Here is a 23,522-nt window from a genome sequence, read left to right as displayed (position 1 = left end):
GCCTCCTGGGTTCAAGTGATTCTTGTGCCTCAGCCTCCTGAGTAGCTGGGATTACAGGTGTGTGCCATCACACCCAACTAATTTTTGTATTTTTTAGTAGAGACGGGATTTCACCATGTTGACCAGGCTGGTCTTGAACTCCTCACTTCAAGTGATCCACCTGCCTGACCTCCCAAAGTTCTGGGATTACAGGTGTGAGCCACGGCACCCAAACTGTACATATACATTTTTAAGTGTATTCTTTGAACTATGTATTTCACAGTAAAAAATAAAATAATAGTAAAAGAAATGTCAGTGTTGAACCAACAGTGTATCTTATCTGGTAATCTGTATCTCACATTGTGGGGAAGAGCAAGCGAGTCACACTCTGTGATTCTTACTTGTAGAACAAGGAAAGCCACAAAATGCTAGACATGGGTTTTAATACCTACAACCCTCTTATTTACCATGGAGTAATCATCAATTGATTTTCAAAGCCGTTTATTAAACATTTTGGTATTTTCAATCTTCGGCGCATTTCAAGACCAAGAAGAGACCACATCATTACCATTTGCTAAATTCCTTACAGGGAGTAAGAACTAGCCAATGATTAATTGGCTTTGGATTTCTCAAATGAATTCATAGCTCATGGAAACAAGTACCTTAATATGTAACAGAAAGAACCTTCAACTACTTGCCTATTGAGTGGCAACATCTAATGTCAAACAAAAATTCTTGACTAACATTATTTACTGCTTGAGAAGGGCAAAATGCATATACAGAGATTATAAATATACGTGTGTGTGTGTGTGACAGTGAAAAATGGACCTTAGTCACAAATACATACATGCATGCACAAAATAAAAGTCTTTTGTCAAAATGCTGAATATAACACAAAAGCAATTAATTTATTTTGAAGTCATGACTGTGGTGGTAACCAGGACAGACCTCCACAGACCTCCAAGGTATGCAGTTTCTTCTGGACAGCTGCTGATCAGGTATGTCAGGTTAAACAGTGCCTTAGCATGTTGTCTCATATCCCTGATTTTTTGGTGATTGTCATAATTAATTTAATTCTACCCTAAGCTAAAGCCAGACCAGAGGTCTAATGCTGCTCTGGGCTGTACATCTGTTTACTCACATTTTTGATAGGATAGCTTGCAAAAATTCAGAATTAAAATTTGTTTAATATTTAAGAAAAAAATAATGCCAATTTAAAATATTTCTATAAAAATTGCTAAATTATGGTGCATTTTCAGTCCTAAAGTGAACAGCAAATGATAACTGATTCACTATTATAATTTTAAAATGTTGGTATTTCAAGCAGGGTAGCCCAGGGGTGATCAGCATACTCTCATGCTTTTGTTTTTATATAGACGGAAAAGAACTCATTCTCATTTTTTTAAATGATGGTTTCATTTTTCTTCATAAAAATAAAACAATATGACACAAAAGAAAGCATTATCTTGTACTCGGAAGAAAAAAGAACATTTTATTCTTCAAATGCTAAATCTCTCCTCATAGAAACACAACCTAAAAAACAAAAACAGTAACAGAGACTTCATTATTCATGGAAAGTGATTCTAGAGTAAAATCTACTGTTGGCTTCTCATCCTTCTTTTATGAGATTAAGACTTGGGAGTGGAACAACTCAGCCTCAGTGCAGTATATACCACAACCATAATTTCCCTTTCTTTTGCTCCTGGCAGTGTTAAATCCTTTAAGACCTTTCCTAGAAGGCTCTCCTGCTCGGGCAGCTTTAGCAATACATCGCCTGCTAACCTTTCTGCCTGCTTCCGCTCCCAGCCCCCTGTCTGCTGGATCTCTCATATCCATTACAGCTGAGTCGGTCCTTTCCCCTCAAATCTTCCAAAGAGTACCGTGGAGGGTAATTCACTTGCATAATTGGCTCAAGAGATGAAAATCTTGTATCGGCCTCTCTTAGCCACTAATCTATCCAGCTGACTGCAAGCCTAATTGGCAGCTTGTTTAGTAATTTGGCTCCTAAAGTGTTGTATTGATGTTGGATAAACAGCCAATGGAAGGGGAGGTGACACATGCTGCTTCCCATAGAATAGCTAGAGTACTCCGCCTCTGTCCCTACCCTGTATTCACAAGGCATTTATTAGTTTGTGATCACTCTTTCTTCGCATACTTTTTTCGCCATTACTTGACTAGCCAGCTGAGAGGCTGGGCTATTCTCACTATTATTAGCAACGTTATAACAATGGTAAGTTATAATACTGTCCTCTGTTCTCAGTAACTAATTTAGCGGCACAGATTTTTGATTGTTATTATTATGAACTCAAGGAACAGCATGAAGCACAGTTTAAGATGAGAGAAAGTGGTAGGTGTTACTACTACTCGTCGTCTAATGTTTTAATTATTTCATTTATTAATATAGAAAAGCTTCGTTACTTCAGACTAGTTTATAATTTTATCTGCAATATTGCAGACATACTTCATGATACTTTTGTTAACTAAAATCAGTTTAAATAGTTAAGTGCGTAAATATATGATGCACTGACTTATTTAAATAACAGAAATTTAATGTAAAACTAGTTTTTTTTCCTTAAGTGATAAAAACCTTGTAGAGAATAAAAGACATGATCTGTTATTGACATGCTTAGAAGAGGAAGTGTTCTTATTAATAGATGTTTTTAGTTAAACCGAAATATATTTCTTATGGAATGCTTATGTATCAAACAGTATGTATTTTCAAAAAATTAAAAATAAATCTTACAAATAGAAAACTGTTTTGGCCCTGAAGTCAGATAGGAATGTTTATCTGCCACAATATAATCAGAATCATTTTTGGTCTTCCTACTACAAAGCATGTCTACACAAAGCATGTGGTATATTTGTTAGGTATCTGATATTCATTATTTCTACTCTTCATTCAAAAAGGAAATTTTAATGGTCCTCAGAGAGTTGAAGTCACTTAACCTTGACCACACAGTGAGTAAGCTAGGACTTAAACTTTGGTTAAGTTTACTCCAAAAGCCTATATACATTTCTTTATCTGATTCCCTATAAGAATTTTTAGCAGAGATATTGTACAAATCACTACGAAAATTCATTGAGGAATATATGAATTGCAATATTAGGTTCTCTCAGTTTGTATATGAACAATATATCACAATTTGTATACGGACCATGTATCACAAATATATCACAGATACATTTGGATAACGCAGAATACAATGATGTCTGTAGCCCTTAGAAACTATAAAAGCTTCCATATTCATAATTTCTTTTGATCTTTTCAACCTGAAAGGGGAGTATTATTGGCCCCATTTTATAGATGAAACTGATGTTTGGAGAGCTAATTCAGCTGCCCAAAGTCAATTAGCTAAAAAGTACCCCAGTTAGAACTTGAACTTACGACATTTGATCCCAGATGCCACCCTTTCAGCCGACTGAACACTGAACTTGCAATATTATATCATCAACATTTTCTGATGCATGGGGAGTTGCCCACAAGATGGCCGAATAGGAACAGCTCCGGTCTGCAGCTCCCAGCGAAATCAATGCAGAAAGTAGGTGATTTCTGCATTTCCAACTGAGGTACCTGGTTCATCTCACTGGGACTGATTAGACAGTGGGGGCAGCCCACGGAGGGCGAGCAGAAGCAGGGTGGGGCACTGCCTCACCCAGGAAGTGCAAGGGGTCAGGGAACTCCCTCCCCTAGCCAAGAGAAGCCTTGAGGGACTGTGCCTTGAGGAATGGTGCATTCCAGCCCAGATACTATGCTTTTCCCACGATCTTCACAACCCGCAGACTAGAAGATCCCCCCGGGTGCCTATGACACCAAGGCCCTGGGTTTCAAGCATAAAACTGGGAGACCATTTGAGCAGACACCAAGCTAGCTGCAGAAGTTTTTTTTCATACCCCAGTGGCACCTGGAACGCCAGCAAGACACAACCATTCACTCCCCTGGAAAGGGGGCTGAAGCCAGGGAGCCAAGTGGTCTTGCTCAGCACATCCCACCCACACGGAGCCCAACAAGTTAAGATTCACGGGTTTGAAATTCTCACTGCCAGCACAGCAGTGTGAAGTTGACCTGGGATGCTCAAGCTTGGTGGGGGAAGGGGTGTCTGCCATTACTGAGCCTTGAGTAGATGGTTTTCCCCTCACAGTGTAAACAAAGCTGCTGGGAGTTTGAACTGAGTGGAGCCCACCGCAGCTCAGTAAAGCTGCTGTAGCCAGACTGCCTCTCTAGATTCCTCCTCTCTGGGCAGGGCATCTCTGAAAGAAATGCAGCAGCCCCAGTAAGGGGCTTATAGATAAAACCCCCATCTCCCTGGGAAAGAGCACCTGTGGGAAGGGGCGGCTGTGGGCACAGCTTCAGCAGACTTAAATGTTCCTGCCTGCTGGCTCTGAAGAGAGTAGCAGATCTCCCAGCACAGCGCTTGAGCTCTGCTAATGGAAAGAATGCCTCCTCAAGTGGCTCCCTGACCTCTATGCTTCCTGACTGGGAGAAAACTCCCAGCAGGGGTCAATAGACACCTCATACAGGAGAGCTCCAGCTGGCATCTGGAGGGTGCTCCTCTGGGATGAAGCTTCCAGAGGAAGGAACAGGCAGCAATCTTTGCTGTTCTGTAGCCTCTGCTAGTGATACCCAGGCAAACAGGGTCTGGAGTGGACCTCTAGTGAACTCCAGCAGACCTGCAGCAGAGGGGCCTGTTAGAAGAAAAACTAACAAACAGAAAGGAATAGCATCAACATCAACAAAAGGATGTCCACACAGAAACCCCATCCAAAAGTCACCAACATCAAAGACCAAAGGTAGATAAATCCACGAAGATGAAGAAAAACCAGCACAAAAAGGCAGAAAATTCCAAAAACCAGAATGCCTCTTCTCCTCCAAAGGATCACAACTCCTTGCCAGCAAGGGAACAAAACTGGATGGAGAATGAGTTTGAGGAATTGACAGAAGTAGGCTTGAGAAGGTGGGTAAGAACAAACTCCTCCGAGCTGAAGGAGCATGTTCTAACCCAGGGTAAGAAAGCTAACCAACTTGAAAAAAGGTAACTAGAATAACCAGTTTAGAGAAGAACATAAATAGCCTGATCGAGTTGAAAAACACAGCACGAGAACTTCGTGAAGCATACACAAGGATCAATAGCTAAATTGATCAAGCGGAAGAAAGGATATCAGAGATTGAAGATCTACTAAATGAAATAAAGCATGAAGACAAGATTAGAGAAAAAATAATGAAAAGGAATGAACAAAGCCTCCAAGAAATACGGGATTATGTGAAAAGACCAAACCTATGGTTGATACGTGTATCTGAAAGTGATGGGGCGAATGGAACCAAGTTGGAAAATACTCTTCAGGATATTATCCAGGAGAACTTCCCCAACCTAGTAAGACAGGCCAACACCTGTCTTCTCACTGCCAGATTCATAAAACAAGTTCTTAGAGACCTACAAAAGAGACTTAGACTTCCACATAATAATAGTGGGAGACTTTAAAACCCCGCTGTCAATATTAGAGCAATGAGACAGAAAATTAACAAGGATATTCAAAACTTGAACTCAGCTCTGGTCCAAGCAGACCTAACAGACATCTACAGAACTCTCCACTGCAAATCAACAAAATATACATTCTTCGCAGCACCAAATCGCACTTATTCTAAAATTGACCACATAATTGAACACTCCTCAGCAAATGCAAAAGAATGGAAATTATAACAAACAGTCTCTCAGACCAAAGTGCAATCAAATTAGAACTCAGGATTAAGAGACTCACTCAAAACCACACAACTCCATGGAAACTGAACAACCTGTTCCTGAATGACTACTGGGTAAATAAGGAAATTAAGGCAGAAATAAATAAGTTATTAGAAACCAATGAGAACAAAGACACAACGTACCAGAATCTCTGGGACATAGCTAAAGCTGTTTAGAGGGAAATTGATAGCACTAAATGCACAAAAGAGAAAGTGGGAAAGATCTAAAATTGGCACCCTAACATCACAATTAAAAGAACTAGAGAAGCAAGGGCAAACAAATGCAAAAGCTAGCAGAAGACAAGAAATAATTAAGATTAGAGCAGAACTGAAGGAGAGAGAGATATGAAAAAACCCTTCAAAAAAAATCAATGAATCCAGGAGCTGGTTGTTTGAAAAGATTAACAAAATAGATAGACTGCTAGTCAGACTAATGAAGAAGAGAAAAGAATCAAATAGACACAACAAAAAATGATAAAGGGGATATCACCACTGATCCCACAGATATACAAAATACCATCAGAGAATAGTATAAACACTTCTATGCAAATAAACTAGAAAATCTAGAAGAAATGGATAAATTTCTGGACACATACACCCTCCCAAGACTAAAGCAGGAAGAAGTCGAATCCCTGAATAGACCAATAACAGGTTCTGACACTGAGGCAGCAATTAATAGCCTACCAACCAAAAAAAGCCCAGGACCAGATGGATTCACAGTCAAATTCTACCAGAGGTACAAAGAGGAGCTGGTACCATTCCTTCTGAAACTATTCTAAACAACAGAAAAAGAGGGACTCTTCCCGGACTCATTTTATGAGGCCAGCATCATCCTGATACCAAAACTTGGCAGAGACACAACAACAACAACAAAATTCAGGCTAATATCCCTGATGAACATTGATGTGAAAATCCTCAATAAAATACTGGCAAACTGAATCCAGCAGCACATCAAAAAGTTTACCCAACATGATCAAGTCGGCTTCATCCCTGGAATGCAAGGCTGGTTCAACATACTCAAATCAATAAACATAATCCATCACATAAACAGAACCACTGACAAAAACCACATGATTATTTCAATAGACACAGAAAAGGCCTTTGATAAAATTCAACACATGCTAAAAACTGTCAATAAACTAGGTATTGATGAAATGTATCTTAAAATAATAAGAGCTATTTATGACAAACCCACAGTCAATATCATACTGAATGAGCAAAAGCTGGAAGCATTCCCTTTGAAAACCGGCACAAGACAAGGATGCCCTCTCTCACCACTCCTGTTCAACATAGTACTGGACGTTCTGGCCAGGGCAATCAGGCAAGACAAAGAAATAAGTGTATTCAAATAGGAAGAGAGGAAGTCAAATTGTCTCTGTTTGCAGAAGACATGATTGTATATTTAGAAAACCCCACTGTCTCAGCCCCGAATCTCCTTAAGCTGATAAGCAACTTCAGCAAAGTCTCAGGATACAAAATCAATGTTCAAAAATCACAAGCATTCCTATACATCAATAATAGACAAACAGAGAGTCAAATCATGAATGAATTGCCATTCACAATTGCTACAAAGAGAATAAAATACTGAGGAATACAGCTTACAGGGGATGTGAAGGACCTCTTCAAGGAGAGCTACAAATCACTGCTCAAGGATATAAGAGAGGACACAAACAAATGGAAAAACATTCCATGCTCATGGATAGGAAGAATCAATATTGTGAAAATGGCTACACTGCCCAAAGTAATTTACAGATTCAATGCTATCCCCATCAAGCTAACATTGATTTTCTTCACAGAATTGGAAAAAACTACTTTAAAGTTCATGCGGAACCAAAAGAAAGCCCAGATATCCAAGACAATCCTAAGCAAAAAGAAGAAAGCTGGAGGGATCATGCTACCTGACTTCAAACCAGACTACAAGGCTCCAGTAACCAAAACAGCATGGTACTGGTACCAACACAGATATATAGACCAATGGAGCAGAACAGAGGCCTCAGAAATAATGCCACACATCTGCAATCATCTGATCTTTGACACAACTGACAAAAACAAAAAATGGGGAAAGGATTTCCTATTTAATAAATGGTGTTGGGAAAACAGGCTTGCCATATGCAGAAAACTGAAACTGGACCACTTTCTTACATCTTATACAAAAATTAACTCAAGATGGATTAAAACTTAAACATAACACCTAAAACCATACCTTAGAAGAAAACCTAGGCAATACCATTCAAGACATAGGCATGGGCAAAAACTTCATGACTAAAACACCAAAAGCAATGGCAACAAAAGCCAAAATTGACAAATGGGATCTAATTAAACTAAAGAGCTTCTGCACAGAAAAGAAACTATCATCAGACTGAACAGGCAATCTACAGAATGGGAGAAAATGTTTGCAATCTATCCATCTGACAAAGGGCTAATATCCAGCATCTACAAAGAACTTAAACAAATTTCCAAGACAAGGTCAAACAACCCCATCAAAAAGTGGGTGAAGGATATGAACAGGCACTTCCCAAAAGAAGACATTTATGTGGCCAACAAATATGAAAAAAAGCTCATCATCACTGGTCATTAGAGAAATGCAAATCAAAACCACAATGAGACATCTTCTCACGCCAGTTACAATGTTGATCATTAAAAAGTCAAGAAACAACAGATGCTGGAGAGGATGTGGAGAAATAGGAACGCTTTTACATGATTGATGGGAGTGCAAATTAGTTCAACCATTGTGGAAGACAGTACAGTGTGGCGATTCTTCAAGGATCTAGAACCAGAAATACAATTTGACCCAGCCATCCCATTACTGGGTATATATCCAAAGGATTATAAATCATTCTACTATAAAGATACATGAACATGTATGTTTGTTACAGCACAATAGCAGAGACTTGGAGCCAACCTAAATGCCCATTAATGATAGACTGGATAAAGAAAATGTGGCACATATACACCATGGAATACTATGCAGCCATAAAAAAGGATGAGTTCATGTCCTTTGCAGGGACTTGGATGAAGCTGGAAACCATCATTCTCAGCAAACTAACACAGGAACAGAAAACCAAACACCACATGTTCTCACTCATAAGTGGGAGCTGAACAATGAGAACATATGGGCACAGGGAGGGGACCATCACATTCTGGGGCCTCTTGTGGGGTAGGGGACTAGGGAAGGAATAGCATTAGGAGAAATACCTAATGTAGCTGACAGGTTGATGGGTGCAGCAAATCACCATGGTATGTGTATACCTATGTAACAAGCCTGCACGTTGTGCACAGGTACAGCAGAACTTAAAGTATAATAAAAGAAAAATGGCCGGGCATGGTGGCTCACACCTATAATTCCAGCACTTTGGGAGGCTGAGACGGGTGGATCACGAGGTCAGGAGATCGAGACCATCCTGGCTAACATGGTGAAACCCCGTCTCTACTAAAAGTACAAAAAATTAGCCGGGCGTGGTGACGGGCGCCTGCAGTCCCAGCTACTAGGGAGGATGAGGCAGGAGAATGGTGTGAACTCGGGGGGTGGAGCTTGCAGTGAGCCGAGACAGTGCCACTGCACTCCACCCTGGGTGACAGAGTGAGACTCTGTATCAAAAAACAAAACAAAATAAAAACAAAAACAAAAAACATTTTCTACTACATCATTTCTTTTGCCATATTTCCCCAAATAATTAATGTTTTATTCTATTCACAGATTTCTAACTCCTGGTAGAAGTACAAATCTAAACAAGCATAGCAAATCTGACTAAAGAGAGTATTCTAACTCCTAAAATACCTCAAGATTCATTTTGCTTGTTATAAATTCAGTTACTCTAGCTTTCTTTGGCTAATACTTAAATTAAACCTTATATTTAGTTGTATTTATGGTAAAAAGCATATAGTGAGTTTCTTCTTTTATCCATTATAATCCCTAAATTTAACCGATGTAGTTTCTCCATTTACATTTATCATGATTACTAATGTACCTAGATTTATTTTTACTATATTATTTAATGTTATTAACTTTGCTTTTTCTATGAATTTTTATTTCCTCCTTTCTGGAATTTATTGCATGCTTATATTATCTTGAAGACTATATACAATATTTCTATCCTTTTAAGTGATGACCTTTAAAAGTCAACATGCATATCTCGCTTATTCCCTCACATTTTACATACTATTGTCCAGAGTTTTAGTTCCATCTTACTTTTATACATCCAAATTAATCATCTACATGGTCACTGTCTCCATCATTATTACTTTTATACAGTTAATATTAATTTAGCTTTTAGTACATGCTCAACAATTTCTTTGCTCACCATTACTTCCTGAATTTCATTCTTTTTTAATGGATTCTGTTTTCTTCTGCAAGAGGTATCAAATTTAATAGTGGTCAATCTTTATCTGAAATGACTTTATTTCATCCTCACTCTTGGGTAATAATTTAGCTGGATATGTAACTCGGGTTGATTTGGTTATTTTGTCTTAGCACTTTAGAAATATTATCTATTACGTTCACAATTGTACTGCTATTTTTAAGTTTGCTACCAGTACAATTGCATTCTTACGTAGGTTATATTTTTTCTCGTTGGCTGCTCTTAAGTCATTTTCTTTGTCTTTGGTGTTCTGAAGTTTTATTACAATGTGACTTTATTTATATTTAATATTTCTTGATATAGACTCGTACTTGTTGAATATGAAAATTCATGTTTTCCTTCCGTTCTAAAAATTCTTATTTTCCTAAATATTGCACCATCTTACTCTCTCTACTCTTCCTTCTGTAAGTTCTATTAGACACAGGTTGAACTTCACTGTCCTTAAGTCCTTCAGCCTCTTTTATATTTTCAATCATTTTATCTCTCTGTGCTGCTTTTATGTAGCATAGATATCACGCTTCAGATCTCTCCTAAAATTCAGTGTCTTTTCAGTTATATCTGATCTGTCATATAACCCATTCAGTGATTTGTGTAGTTTTTAAGATATTTTCATAATAAAATAATCTCAAATTTCTACTCGATTCTTTACCACATCTGTCTTTTCTTTGTCTACAATTATTTCCTCTCCTTTTTGAATTTGTTTTTACAATTAACTTTTTAGTTTTGGTTTATGAGATCGTCATTGGCAGGTTTTTATTTGTGGTGCTTCTTTGAGGCCTGGGTTGAAGGCCTACACCTCTAGAGTGGCTTCGAATGTGCTTCTGAAACCAGTTTTTATGTTAATTTTTGGCTTAGTGTAATTTAAGACCAGAAACTCATGTGAGGGCAGCCTCTTGGTCACAAATCTTCAGAGAGTTTTCTATTTGGAGCCCAGGGAGAAATAAGATTCTTTATCTTCCACTGTGCCTGTGGATGAGTTTTGTTTCCAGTCTGCCCATTTCTGAGGATGGAGCTTTTAGAGGTTCTGACTTGATAAGGAGACTTAACGCTCAGATCCCAGGCTTGACGTTCCATCCACGAGGGAACTAATGAACATGCCTTAGGTTTTCAAGCTTGCCAGTAGTATGAGTGGGTGTGGGGGCTGCTCAGAACCATTTTGGTCTTAAACATTTCCCTTTCTTTCCTGTAGTCTCAGCTATCTTTGTAAAAAGATGGCTTCAAATTTTATTCAGTGTTTTCAGGTGTTTGGTAGTTTAAGTGTTTTCTCATTACTTAGTCTTTTATCAGGAAACGGCAATTCTTTTCTATCTTTTCTATCTAACATGTGTGCTTACTCTGTCCATCCTGTACTGAATGATAATGGAAAACTGTTTATTAAGATTCTACTAAAATACATAACTGAAGAGTGGGCTGGTGGTGTATGTGTCAAGAGGTGAAGGATTGCATATATCCCAGGCTTTATTATTCATTCAGATAGAGCCTGATTTCAAAATTAATAATGATCCCCTTGGAAAAGTCTGCCTATTTTAAAATCCTGAAAGAGCTACAATAATCTACAGCAGCTATATGGACCCAGAGATAGCAGGAAATAAAAATATAATTATTGATAAGATAAATTTGGACAACTACAATCTAGTACCTTGAAAAGGAGCTTGGTTACACCACACATTTCTGATTATGTTTGGCATGACTTTTAATTGCAAATGAGCCTTTAAAAAGTCTTCACCCATTGTTATTATTTACAACCTGCCTTCATTGCCTTAAATATTCATGAAAATTATTTTCCTATTGAAATATCAGTAGGACGTGGAGAAAAAAGTTGAAAAGTCACAAAAAGCTGTAATGTAACCTCTTGCCAAGAACTCACATGTTCATGAAAAAAAAAAACTACCCTAGAGCAATATGTATATCAAGACATTAAACTTCAAAAGGCATTTCGTTTCTATACTTAAAATGTATAGAAAAAAGGCTGACTCCTTATAATAAATATTTCACTATGGTATTATTTCAATAGAAAGCAAAATAGTAACAGGCAATATTAATTGTGGATAACATTGAATTTCATACTGTATAGTGGACAAATTTTTTAAAAAATATAGTAGCCACAATATCTCAATAAATGAACTTAAATCTTTTTACTATTAAATCCTCAATAAGCTATGCCTTCTACCAAAAACACGGACCACAACCAACATTGCTAACTGCCTTTTAAAAAAGTGTTAATAATATTCCTCTTATTTTGTTCACTGCTTTTCTTCACCTTTACAGATGACATTTTTCAAACTATAAAATGCATTCTGCTGGCAAACCTTCTTGCTTCGATAGTTCTCAATTTTATAATAGTAAATCTACATCCTTTGCTACTGAGACATCCACTATCTTTCAGTATGTGACTTTGAATGAGGCAGAGAACAAGCTATACATTAAAAAAATCAATATCTAACCTTATCAATATTCATTTTACTTTGTCAATACAAAATACAAAGGTGAAAGAGCAGTAAATAAGCTAAAGCACTGAAATAAATTTGGTGTTCCTGTCACAATTAATAAATGTTCAAATGATAACACTGCTGGTTAGTCTAGAGCTTTCTAAAGCGACTGAAATTATGCTTCAAAGCTATTGCTAAAAGAAGGTGAGAAAAATTTTCAGTACACTAGCAGGTAAACGTAATCAATTCTGGGTTATTGATTTCATAGGGGGCTTTAAATCTTTTATTATTAAAAGTGTTATTTATTATGAATACAATTTGTCTTTAGTCATAAATTGTTATACAAACCCGGTTTTGGATTTAAAGGGTCTAATTATAGTTTTCTGACAACTTCTTGGTAAATCTTTTCTAAACTTGCTGTTTGATTGCATAATATTTCACATATAAATCAGAGGGGATTATCAAACAATATGCAAGCTGTCGGTCTGTTAACTCTTACTCCCTATTTCAAATAAAAGAGAGTTATCGTCTGCATTTTTCCTGTTTAGAGTTAATGCTGACTAAAGGCAAAAGACACTGAAAATATATCTCAATTCAATGTGTTTTTCAGGAGTTCTGCAAGGGCCTATAAAAGGGCAAGAATATTGTCCTTAGCTAAAATTCAGACGTTTACAAATATAACTGACTCTTTATTATGTGACTGACTCTTTTTCAGAATTTGAAAACTGTAATTTTCAGAGACAAGATGATCTAGGATTTACACCCTCATTATCAAAGTGTATTTATGCAAAAACATTTCTTACTTGAATTTGGATAATAATCTACACTGTAGAGTTGATTCATTAGCATTAAAAGATATTCTATTTAAAACTGAGGACTTTAAACTTAATCTCTTCCTCTTTGAGAGAAACAGTTATGCATAGATTTTAAAAATGGGTCGAAAATGAGTGATGCAATTCTCCTGCTCCACTACTTTTTGAGTAATTAAAATTTTCTAAGAATTTTATCTTCTAAGTAAAAATGTAGTAATACCAAAATCCTGACTATTAAGAGAATAATAACAATTCTGAAATATAAAATCTGGAATATGCTGGTGTAAGCTTATAAAAAAAACTGTTTTAGGCTAAAGTTCAATGTTTGTACCCATACACCATATAAATGATTTCCTCTGATGTTACTGAGTTGTAATGTCAAAATCACCTTGCAGAAATAATTATATTATCCTCTCCTCAACCATTATGCATTTTCCTTCTCATTTCACATATGTTCAGAGTGTTAGGACGTGACCCCAGTATTGTCTTTTCCTTATTGCTGCCACTAAGGTGCTTTAGTAGCATTCCTAAGATTGTTCTTGTACTGTTTCTGCTGCTAATGCTTGAATCACTGAAAGATAAGAAAATTCAGGGGCCATTCAACTGGAATGGGGATGTTAAAGAATCCTATACCTGCCTTATGAAAGATCTGAATTGCAAGACTAATGACATGTGTTTCATCCAAAATGTGGCTACATGTTCATGTATGAAGAGATACATTAGAAGTATTTCATGAATATTCTGCATTTCTACATATAATAGTTAGATAAATCTATAAAACTTAAGGCATACTATATGCCTTAAGTCAGCATATGCAATAGGACAATCTTTACATATAGGTAATATGTATATAAAGAATATATATATATATGCTAACGAAGAGGCTGTAAGTACATTTTTATGGAAAGAACATGGATTTAGGAGTTATGCAGACCTAGGCTTGAAACTTTCCCTTGCATTCAATAATTCTGTCATCTTAGGTAGCTAACCTAACACTTCTTTGCATCTTAATTTTACGATCTGTAAGGTGATAACACCATCTCCCTCATACAGTTGTTATAAAGATAAAATAATAAAGGTTCTGGTACACAGTGGGTACCCAATAAGTGGCAAATATGATTCTACACAAATACAAATGCACTCTACACACAGGTGTTTCCTAATCTTGAAAATTCAGTACTGCCAGAAGACGATCAGGTATGCATCTAAATGCATAATTTTAAATGTAGTCCTTTATACGGAACAACTGCATTAGAAGTGCTCCAATTTTAAGTTATTCTTCAATTTTCCAGTGCTTAACTATGGAACAGGTTCCCTAAGTAGAGAACGCGGCTGGACGCAGTGGCTCACGCCTGTAATCCCAGCACTTTGGGAGGCTGAGGCAGGCAGATCACCTGAGGTCAGGAGTTCGAGACCAGCTTGGCCAACATGGTGAAACCCCATCTCTACCAAAAATACAAAAATTAGCTGGGCGTGATCGTGGGTGCACGTAATCCCAGCCACTTGAGATGCTGAGGCAGGAGAATCGCTTGAACCCAAGAGGCGGAGGTTGCAGTGAGCCAAGATCGTACCACTGCATCCCAGCCTGGGCAACAAGAGTGAAACTCCATCTCACAAAAAAAAAAAAAAAAATAGAGAGTGTAAGCTTGACATCTTTTTTTCCTCTTAAACTCACCATGCAACCCCACTCCGCCAAAACCATGCATATACTTATATATATTTTTCTTTTCACAGTTTACTCTCCTGTTGATATGAATCTTATTTTCATAGTCTATAATTAAAATCATTTTTCCTATAAAGGCTGCCCAAATGAAACTAAGAGAAAATTTATAAATCTGTGTGGTTATAGATCCCAGGCAATAGGGCCAAGGCTATTATTTTCTGTTTCTACATTGAAAAACGTTTTCTCATAGAGCTTGCTGCACCACAAATCCATCATGGTTAACTGTTGTTTATTTATATGTGGGTGTCCACATTTTAATGCCTACTTGGCTTCCTCCTATCACTGACTTTATCTGTGCCTCCCTTACCACTGCTCTTGCATGAGATTTTCAATACATACTATTTTATTCACAACCTTCACTACAAGGCGAGTCTTTGCCCTTTCAGTAAGTAAGGCTTCCTGTCCTCTCTGACCTACAGTGACTTCCCTCTGATCAGCACTTGTAGTTTTCTCAAGACCACACTCATTATTAGAATGGTGTATTATTAGAATGACATGATTTTTGAGGTAGAAGTGAGAGCTTTCTCAGTCTAATGCTAATGTTGTCTAAAGAAGGAATGAGGAATCTAAGACTGCTACAGAGCTGGGACTAGAAACCAGACTGTCACAGTCGTTCAGTTAGGTTTCCATCTCCTACCACATGGGGTCTTGTGTTTTGGGGCTGCGGCTATACTTTTTGAATTTATTACTATTAATCTCTTCTGGGGTTATTTGTCATTTCATCTATTTATGCCTTATTTTCCAACAAGACTGTAAATTTATAGAGGCCAAAGATATAGCCTTTGAAGCTTTTGTATCCTTTTAATATCTTGCACGAAATCTTGCATTTGAGTAGGGGTGTAACATATACATTAATGACTGGTTACCTGGAAAATCTACAAATGGAACATGCAATACATCCTGATACCACATGCAAATGATTTGTTTTAATAGCTTCTTGCAACTGTGCTGCTTCTTCTTCATTGCAAGTGATTAAGAGCTGTCTACATTTTATTCTTCATGATTTATGAACTCTACATTTGTGTTCCACTCTAACCCTGCTTTTGTTTTACCTGCGGTAGTAGGTCCAGGCAAAGGTGCAGCTTTTCTTCTCCGTTTGATGTCTCCCGTGCATAAGGATCCTAAATGCATGCTTGTTTGCCTACGAGTAATTATCAGAAAAAACTATTAACAAAGAAGAAAAAAATGACACATAAATACACAGCTTGTATCATCTGAACCTAAATCAAAACATTCTCAACAAAGATGGAGCTGCATAGTAAAATCACCAATCTTGTTTATATCGAAACATAATTACGTTTGTTGACAAGCGTTCAGCAGCTAAATGCGCCATCATAAATTGTTACCGGAATGAATAATATAAAAGGAATGCTTTTTAATTTTCAAAACTGGCAATCTTTCTGGCTCAACATAAAATCAAGCACTGTTGCTTCTGACAGGAAAATGGCTAAGATTAATTATCTAAAGAGATCACAATATTGTTGCAAGGTTATCAATTGGTTACTAATGCTTTACTGTCAGAACAACATCTATTACAGGAAAAGTATGATCAATTTCTTTTAGGATATTATGCAGCAGTGAATTCTCTTAAAACATTTTAAATAGAAGGAAATAGTGATGCTTCCCTTATAATTCATATGATTAGAATTCTTCAGTTAATTATTTATTAGCTGAGTGAGAAAACATAATTTGAATGCATTAATGCTGGTCTACTGCTATTTAACCATCTAACATGATAGTGGATTATATTTCTAAAAACATGATACTTAAAAACTGAGAAGTGGATCTTCTGCTATTTTTGGAACAAGCTATTATACAATTAGTCTTCTGTCTAATCTTGGTCTCCTAAATTGAAAAGTTATATAAAAAAAAAAAGAAATGGGCCAATTAGAAATCAAGATGAATCAATGTATCTTAACAGGAAATGAGCATTTGTCTGTTGTCTTTTACCTTTTTATTGAGTGCATACTGTTTCTGTTACAAAATAATTACAATTATTAAAATATTTCAAAAAACCTTTCAAAAATTCATTCTGTTAATGACTAAATTAGCTCTGCTTTGCTCTCCAAATGTTCATTGACATGAATGACTATAACATTTTTATTGGATTTTGAGGTATGGTCTTGGCTCATGATGCCAAGAAAAATGAATAGTTATGACTGTGTCTCCTTTTTAAGATTATATATACATTTTTAAAAAGTAGAATGATATCACAGGGAAGACATATTCTTTTTGTACAAATTTAAAGTTATTCCTTTACTTATTCAGCAAACATTTATCAGTATCTATTATGGACTTAGCATAAGACTCCAGTGGTGGTGAAAATAGGGAGAGGGGAAAAGAGAAGATGGAAGATACAAAGGAAATGAAACTTTCAACTCTTATTATTGGAAGAATTTAAAGAATTTAAAGTCTGAGTGGAGAAATAAAACATAAATCTGTGTAGATGAAATAATTAGGTACAGTGGTAGTGGCAGCAGGCATAACTAACTTTATTAGCGACTAGGAAAGACTGTATTATTTAGTCCTTACAACAATCCTACATATGCTGCATCAAAAACACATTTTTTCCTTGGTAGGATAAAATCTGTGCTTCCACAGAAAAACTATGCTTTCAGGAGTATACCGTTTCAGTCACTGAATGCTAATTCTATGCAAGCTATTTTACAACTCTACCTTGTAGCTAACCGAAAGCAACGGGAAATACTTCTTAACTACAGAAACAGAAATAAATTCTGTTCTATGAACGACAACCCTGCTATCTGTGGAAAAGCTAGTTTTGGGTCCATTTAAACAATCATTTCAATATTCCGTTACTCTATATACACTTGAGCTTCTTTGACTTCTCCTTTCAACCGGTTATAACGTCTGCCCAGTTCCCTCATTAGCTAATGAGTTAAATAAAATCTTTAACACATACCCACTTAATATCCGTATGACAGTCATAATATTACCTTTTTGTAAAAAAGTATCCTTTCACATATCTTATCCCTATTGAAATCTCCCCTTAGCAAAAGACTGCAGTAAAGTTTACCTCCTGCAGAGCATATACCAGATAGACTCAGATATCAGAAATAGCTGAAGAGGAGGGGAAGGTACCATTCTGAAAACAGGGAATAAAGTGGGAATCTGAATTGTGCAGTGTGGGTCTTCTGTCATCAAGCTGTGAAAACCAACTCATGAACTAGCTACTTCTCATCCTGTGTTAAAACATAATAAACATTCTTACAGTTTAAGCCACTGCAGGTCAGGTTTTCTGTACTTGCTGCTGAACGAATTCCTGAGTGATAAAGAGTTTGCTCTGTTCAGGGAGTTATGAGTAGTTCAGGATGTCTGCAGAGCAGTGTTTCCAGAAGGGACTGTATAACATGAATGGAGAAGAGGACTGGGGCTGGATCATGGGGCCATACATGCTACCTTTGCCCCATGAAGGTGTTTGGACTTAACAGCAATGTGGAGTCACTAAAGATTTTATAAAAGGAGAGAAAGTAGACCAAGTGCATGGGTGCTGGTAGAGAGCTCGAGTTGGACAGGGTTGAGACTGAAGAGAGAGGAGACCAACTAGGTTTGCCATAGTTCAGACACACACTTCCTCATCTCAGTTATAATAACTAAAGAATGATGCAAGTTACTGCACAATGAAACTTCCTGGATGTACAAATATTAAATATCACAAAAATTTAAAAAGAACTAAGGCTGGTTTTATTGATTTCAGATATTTTTAAAGCTCAAACTAAGCTAGAACAGTTATTAGCCAGGACACGTTTCTTAAGAAACACATTTTTAGAAATAATCAGAAGAAATACTTGAGCGTCTGATATCAGACACTCACTGTGACTATTAATACCATTGGTTTCTACTTACTTTGTTCTTGCACTAGCTATATATAATTGGAGTATTCTAATTGCTTGAAAATAACTCTCTCAAGTCAATATAGACTTTATAATTATTTTTTCATACTTCTTACAATTTATTAGGTAGGCCTATTTACAAAGACAGTGAAAAACAAACTTCAGGAACAACCAACTCCCTCTTCTAAACCTTTTCTTTTTTCCATCTGCTGGACCAAACATTTTGGGTATCTTCACAGAGCAAATGAAATATAACATTTTCATTCAACTCCCTTCCCCCACCCCCAACATGGCTGCATAAAGGAAAGGAGAAAAATGTTCAAGGAGAATAAAGTTAATAAACTCAGCAGCACTGAACCTGAAGACCTGAGCCATAAGAAAAACAGATAGCTGTATATTTCAGTAATTCTATCAAGAATTCACTATCTACTACAGCGCATTGAGAGATCTGGATTATTGATCAGTAAGATTACCCCACTTAGGCTTGCCCCACACCCCCCTTCTTTCAGACAGGTGCAGTGGAGTTGCTACAAATGACACTAAGTAAGGTTTACTCTGTTATTTAGTTGTCACTCTTAATGTAAACCATAACAGTTATTTTTTAATTTAAAATCAATGAATGTCTCAAAGGCATCCCTGTTTCTTCAGTCTAAATGAGTCATTTGTCTTTGCAAAGGAGAACATTTGGAATACTACTCAAGGTGATGGTTGGCATTTTCTGTTTCTTTATTCTGTGGTGTTTTGAGAATGACAATGCAACGTCCTAGGAACAGACCCAAAGTTATTAAGGAACAATATTAAGATCCTTTTGTAAGGTGTGTCAGAAAAACACCAATCAACTAGATGAGTATATTTGTTTTAGCTGGGATATTTGCATGGGGAGGAAAAAAAGGGAGACAAATCAAAACCAACCTATCCTGAAGCGGAAAGGATGAAGAAATGATGCTTTTCTGTTACAGGTCTGTCACTTACGATTTGAAACATGGTTTCCCATGTATTACTTCTGAAAATTTTCCTATTAAATATTAGAAAAGCAGAACTCAAAAATAAGTTATTTTGTTTTATTTTGCTTTTTAAACAGACTTCACTTGGCTTCTCCCCATCGTTTGCTGCAAGCTATCTTTTAAATGGGGTGGAGGCAGGAAGCTGGACATCTTATCTGGAGGGAAAAACGTAGAAACAAAACAAAACAAAACAACAACCCAATAAACTCAAAACAAAAAACAGAAACAAAAACTCTACTGAGAACCACCACGTCTGAAAACTTGGCTTTTGACATAGACTGACAAGGACTGAAGCAGGCAGTGTCAAACGCAATAATATTAAAGAGAAGACGATAGGAACTTGTCTCTTCATTGTATGCAATTACAAACAGAGGCTTTTCAGAGCATTAGGCCTAGTTAAAGCTGCCCCCTGGATAAAATGTGTTCCCAAGCAGCCTTGGACAAGCTGCAGAAGAGAGACAAACAGACGTGACTATGGGCCCTGGCACTTGGCAAGAACACTCACTGTCAGTTAGAAAAATATCAGCCTGGACAGGGCATCAGCTGCACAGAAATAAAGCAGGTCTGTGGTGTCACTGGAGGAGCATTCCAATGGCAGAGAGAAGGATGGGGGTTGGGAAACCCAGCCCCGTGTGAACTTCCTTTTCTAGATCCAAATTACCCTCCCCGCTTTATTTGGTGTCAATATGTCTCAACATATTAAACTGAACAGACAGACATCAGTATCTAGCTTTTTTTCCTCTAGTACCCAAATGCACAATACAATACGTATCAAGCACTTTCAGGTATAAATGTTTTTTAACGATCAGGAGGATTGAATTAAATCCTTGTTTTTCTGGCCGGGCGCAGTGGCTCACGCCTGTAATCCCAGCACTTTGGGAGGCCAAGGTGGGCGGATCACGCGGTCAGGAGATCGAGACCATCCAGGCTAACACGGTGAAACCCCATCTCTACTAAAAATACAAAAAATTAGCCGGGCATGGTGGCGGGTGCCTGTAGTCCCAGCTACTCGGGAGGCTGAGGCAGGAGAATGGCGGGAACCCGGGAAGCGGAGCTTGCAGTGAGCCGAGATCGCACCACTGCACTCCGCACTCCAGCTTGGACCACAGAGCAAGACTCCATCTCAAAAAAAAAAAAAAAAAAAAAAAGCTTGTTTTCTTTTTTTCCTCCCCTTTTTGAGACACAGACTCACTGTCCCCCAGTTTGGAGTGCAGTGGCGCTGCTCACTGTGACCTCTGCCTCCTGAGTTCAAGTGATTCTCCTATCTCAGCGCCACGCCTCCCCCACCCCCCCGGTCCCCACGGGACTACAGGCGCACACCACCATGCCTTACTAACTTTTGCATTTTTACTAGAGACGGGGTTTCACCATATTGGCCAGGCTGGTCTCGATTTCCTGACCTCAAGTGATCCGTCCACCTCTGCCTCCCAAAGTGCTGGGATTACGGCCACCGCACCAGGCCAAATCCTTGTTTTTAATGGTGGTGTTTTCTTTCAAAGCAGCTTTTTGTGCATGATCTCTTTGGACATTCATAGCAACGCTTTGCATTTGGTATTGTGGATCACAGCCTGACCAGTTATTGGCTCTGGTCTTTTCTCTTGATGGCTTTGCTCATTTGACTTCACATTCTGCCTCAATCCCATTTATCTTCTCTTTGGAACAAACCTGACCTTGGCAAGAGGTGGTTTAAGTTTTAGCTCAGTGCACTGAAGTCAGTACTTGGGTTTCAGTAATTGGGTCCAAGCTTTATTCTAGACTTACCCTACCTTACCACAAACCTTGCAGTAACTTAGTTCTTTCAGAACTGGGTAATTGCCTTGACCTCCTAGATGCTCAACTCCTGGCCATGAAATGGAATCTGGTGATGGAGGCTCTTTATAATGCTGCCTGCTGACCCTTCTCCAAGCATCAGCAGCCCCTGGCTCCTATCCCTGTTCAGTGCCTACTTGTTGGCAACTCTTGACCCTATGTTGATTAACCTTCTACCACATGTAGCCTGAGGCTCTACCCCTTAGATAGAACGATCTGCCTGCCACTGTGTAGTTCCTCTCACTGCTTCAGATGGATCTGTCCTGTTAGTGCCTCTTCCACTCTAGTCAGAGGGTTCGAGTCCAAACTTCCTTCTTCCCAGTCTGCTTTATCCTGCTACAGGTAATTGGTGGCTTCTCCTGGAGCTACTGTTTATTGTGTTTCCTATGTGCCTAGTGTGAGTGAGCCACTGATATGGACAGGAGACAGGGAAATACTGGGTAGAAGAGGGCGGTTCCCCAGGAAAGGCCCCACTCTCAAGCCTGGAAATCTGTAGTCCTAAATGAGAACAGGCATTCCTGTTTTGTGTCCAAAAGTTGCCTTTGGCCTGTCACACCTCCCTATCCTGTACCCATATAAACCCCAGGCCCCAGGCTCCAGAAGCAGACAAGGAGAAGACAGACAAAAGAGCAGAAGCACAGAAGAATGAATTGTGTAGCAGAGAGAAGAGATGGAGCATCTGAACGTCAAGAAGAATTTGGGGATAGTCAGAGAGGAGATCAGCCGCTGGACGGCCAAATTCCATGGGAAGATCATCTTCCCACTCCATCCCCTTCCCAGCTCCCCATCCATCTCACTGAGAGCCACCTCCACCACTCAGTAAAACCCCTGCATTCACCATCCTGAAGTCCGTGTGTGACCTGATTCTTCCTGGGTGCCGGACAAGGACCTGAGTACCAAGAGGGCACTGAGCTGGTTAACATTTAAGCTGTCTGTAGATGGCAAAGCTAAAAGAGTGCACTGTAACACACACCACGCCCACTTGGGCTTTGGGAGTCACAAGTACCCACCCCTAGATGCTACTGTGGGGCCAGAGCCCGAAGGTGCTCACCTCTGGCTCCTATACCTGCCCATCTGCGTGTTCCCCCTCCGTAAGGGGTTTGAGGGCACACGGTGGACCAACAGACAAGTCACACCCCTGTCACACCTCCTGCGAGGGGGGACAGGGAACACTCCCGTCTTAGCACCACTGTGTCAGAAGCCTTCTGAAGGAGCTCAAGGGCCTCATTTCACTCCTGCTGCCACCCGGCTAGTCAAGGACTCTCCTGGCTCCTCAGAGCAGTGTCAGCAGGGCAGAAATGTAGTGTGCAAGGAGGTGAGATGCAGGAGACAAGGTGGTAGCCTTCAGAAAGGCCAGAAACTTCCTGAAATTATGTGCAAAACACATGTATGCACACTTTTCTAGCAAGAGGATGCATGAATTTTATGTGATTCTGAATGATTAACGGAGAGGGTTACCCAAAAAATAGACTCAGTAGTTTTAAGCCAAACTATTCATAATCTAAAATAGAAAATGCTTGTCTTAAAATGTCATTGGAATATTTAAAATATGCCATATATAGGTCACCTTTTAAAATCACAATATCAAAAAACACAGAATAGGTGTGTACAATAAACTAAAATATCCAAAGCAGTGAATATGTATAGGTGTGGGTTGAAAGGCATGGAAGACTGTGCAACAAAATACTGATGATAACGATTTGTGTGTGATGGAATTTTGTGGGAATTTTCTTCTTTACACTTCTCATTTATTACTATTTTTTCTCATATTAAGCATGCAATGAAAAAGATACAAATTATAACTAGATTAATTAGAAAAGAGA

General features: G+C 38.2%; 1 protein-coding gene across 1 annotated transcript in view; it reads right to left on the bottom strand.

The window, feature by feature from the left end:
- GPATCH2 (G patch domain containing 2) overlaps positions 1 to 23,522 on the bottom strand; it is a 202,260-nt gene that overhangs the window by 6,615 nt on the left and 172,123 nt on the right. The window contains exon 9 of the mRNA XM_011987376.1: positions 16,088 to 16,176. Coding sequence (XP_011842766.1) covers positions 16,088 to 16,176 — 89 coding nt within the window. The remainder of the gene's footprint in view (positions 1 to 16,087; positions 16,177 to 23,522) is intronic.

Source organism: Mandrillus leucophaeus, unplaced genomic scaffold, assembly GCF_000951045.1.
Source record: "Mandrillus leucophaeus isolate KB7577 unplaced genomic scaffold, Mleu.le_1.0 Scaffold309, whole genome shotgun sequence".
Classification (NCBI taxonomy): domain Eukaryota; kingdom Metazoa; phylum Chordata; class Mammalia; order Primates; family Cercopithecidae; genus Mandrillus; species Mandrillus leucophaeus.
The sequence above is the reverse complement of the archived record's forward strand: the minus strand, read 5'-3'. Positions and strand labels throughout refer to the sequence as shown.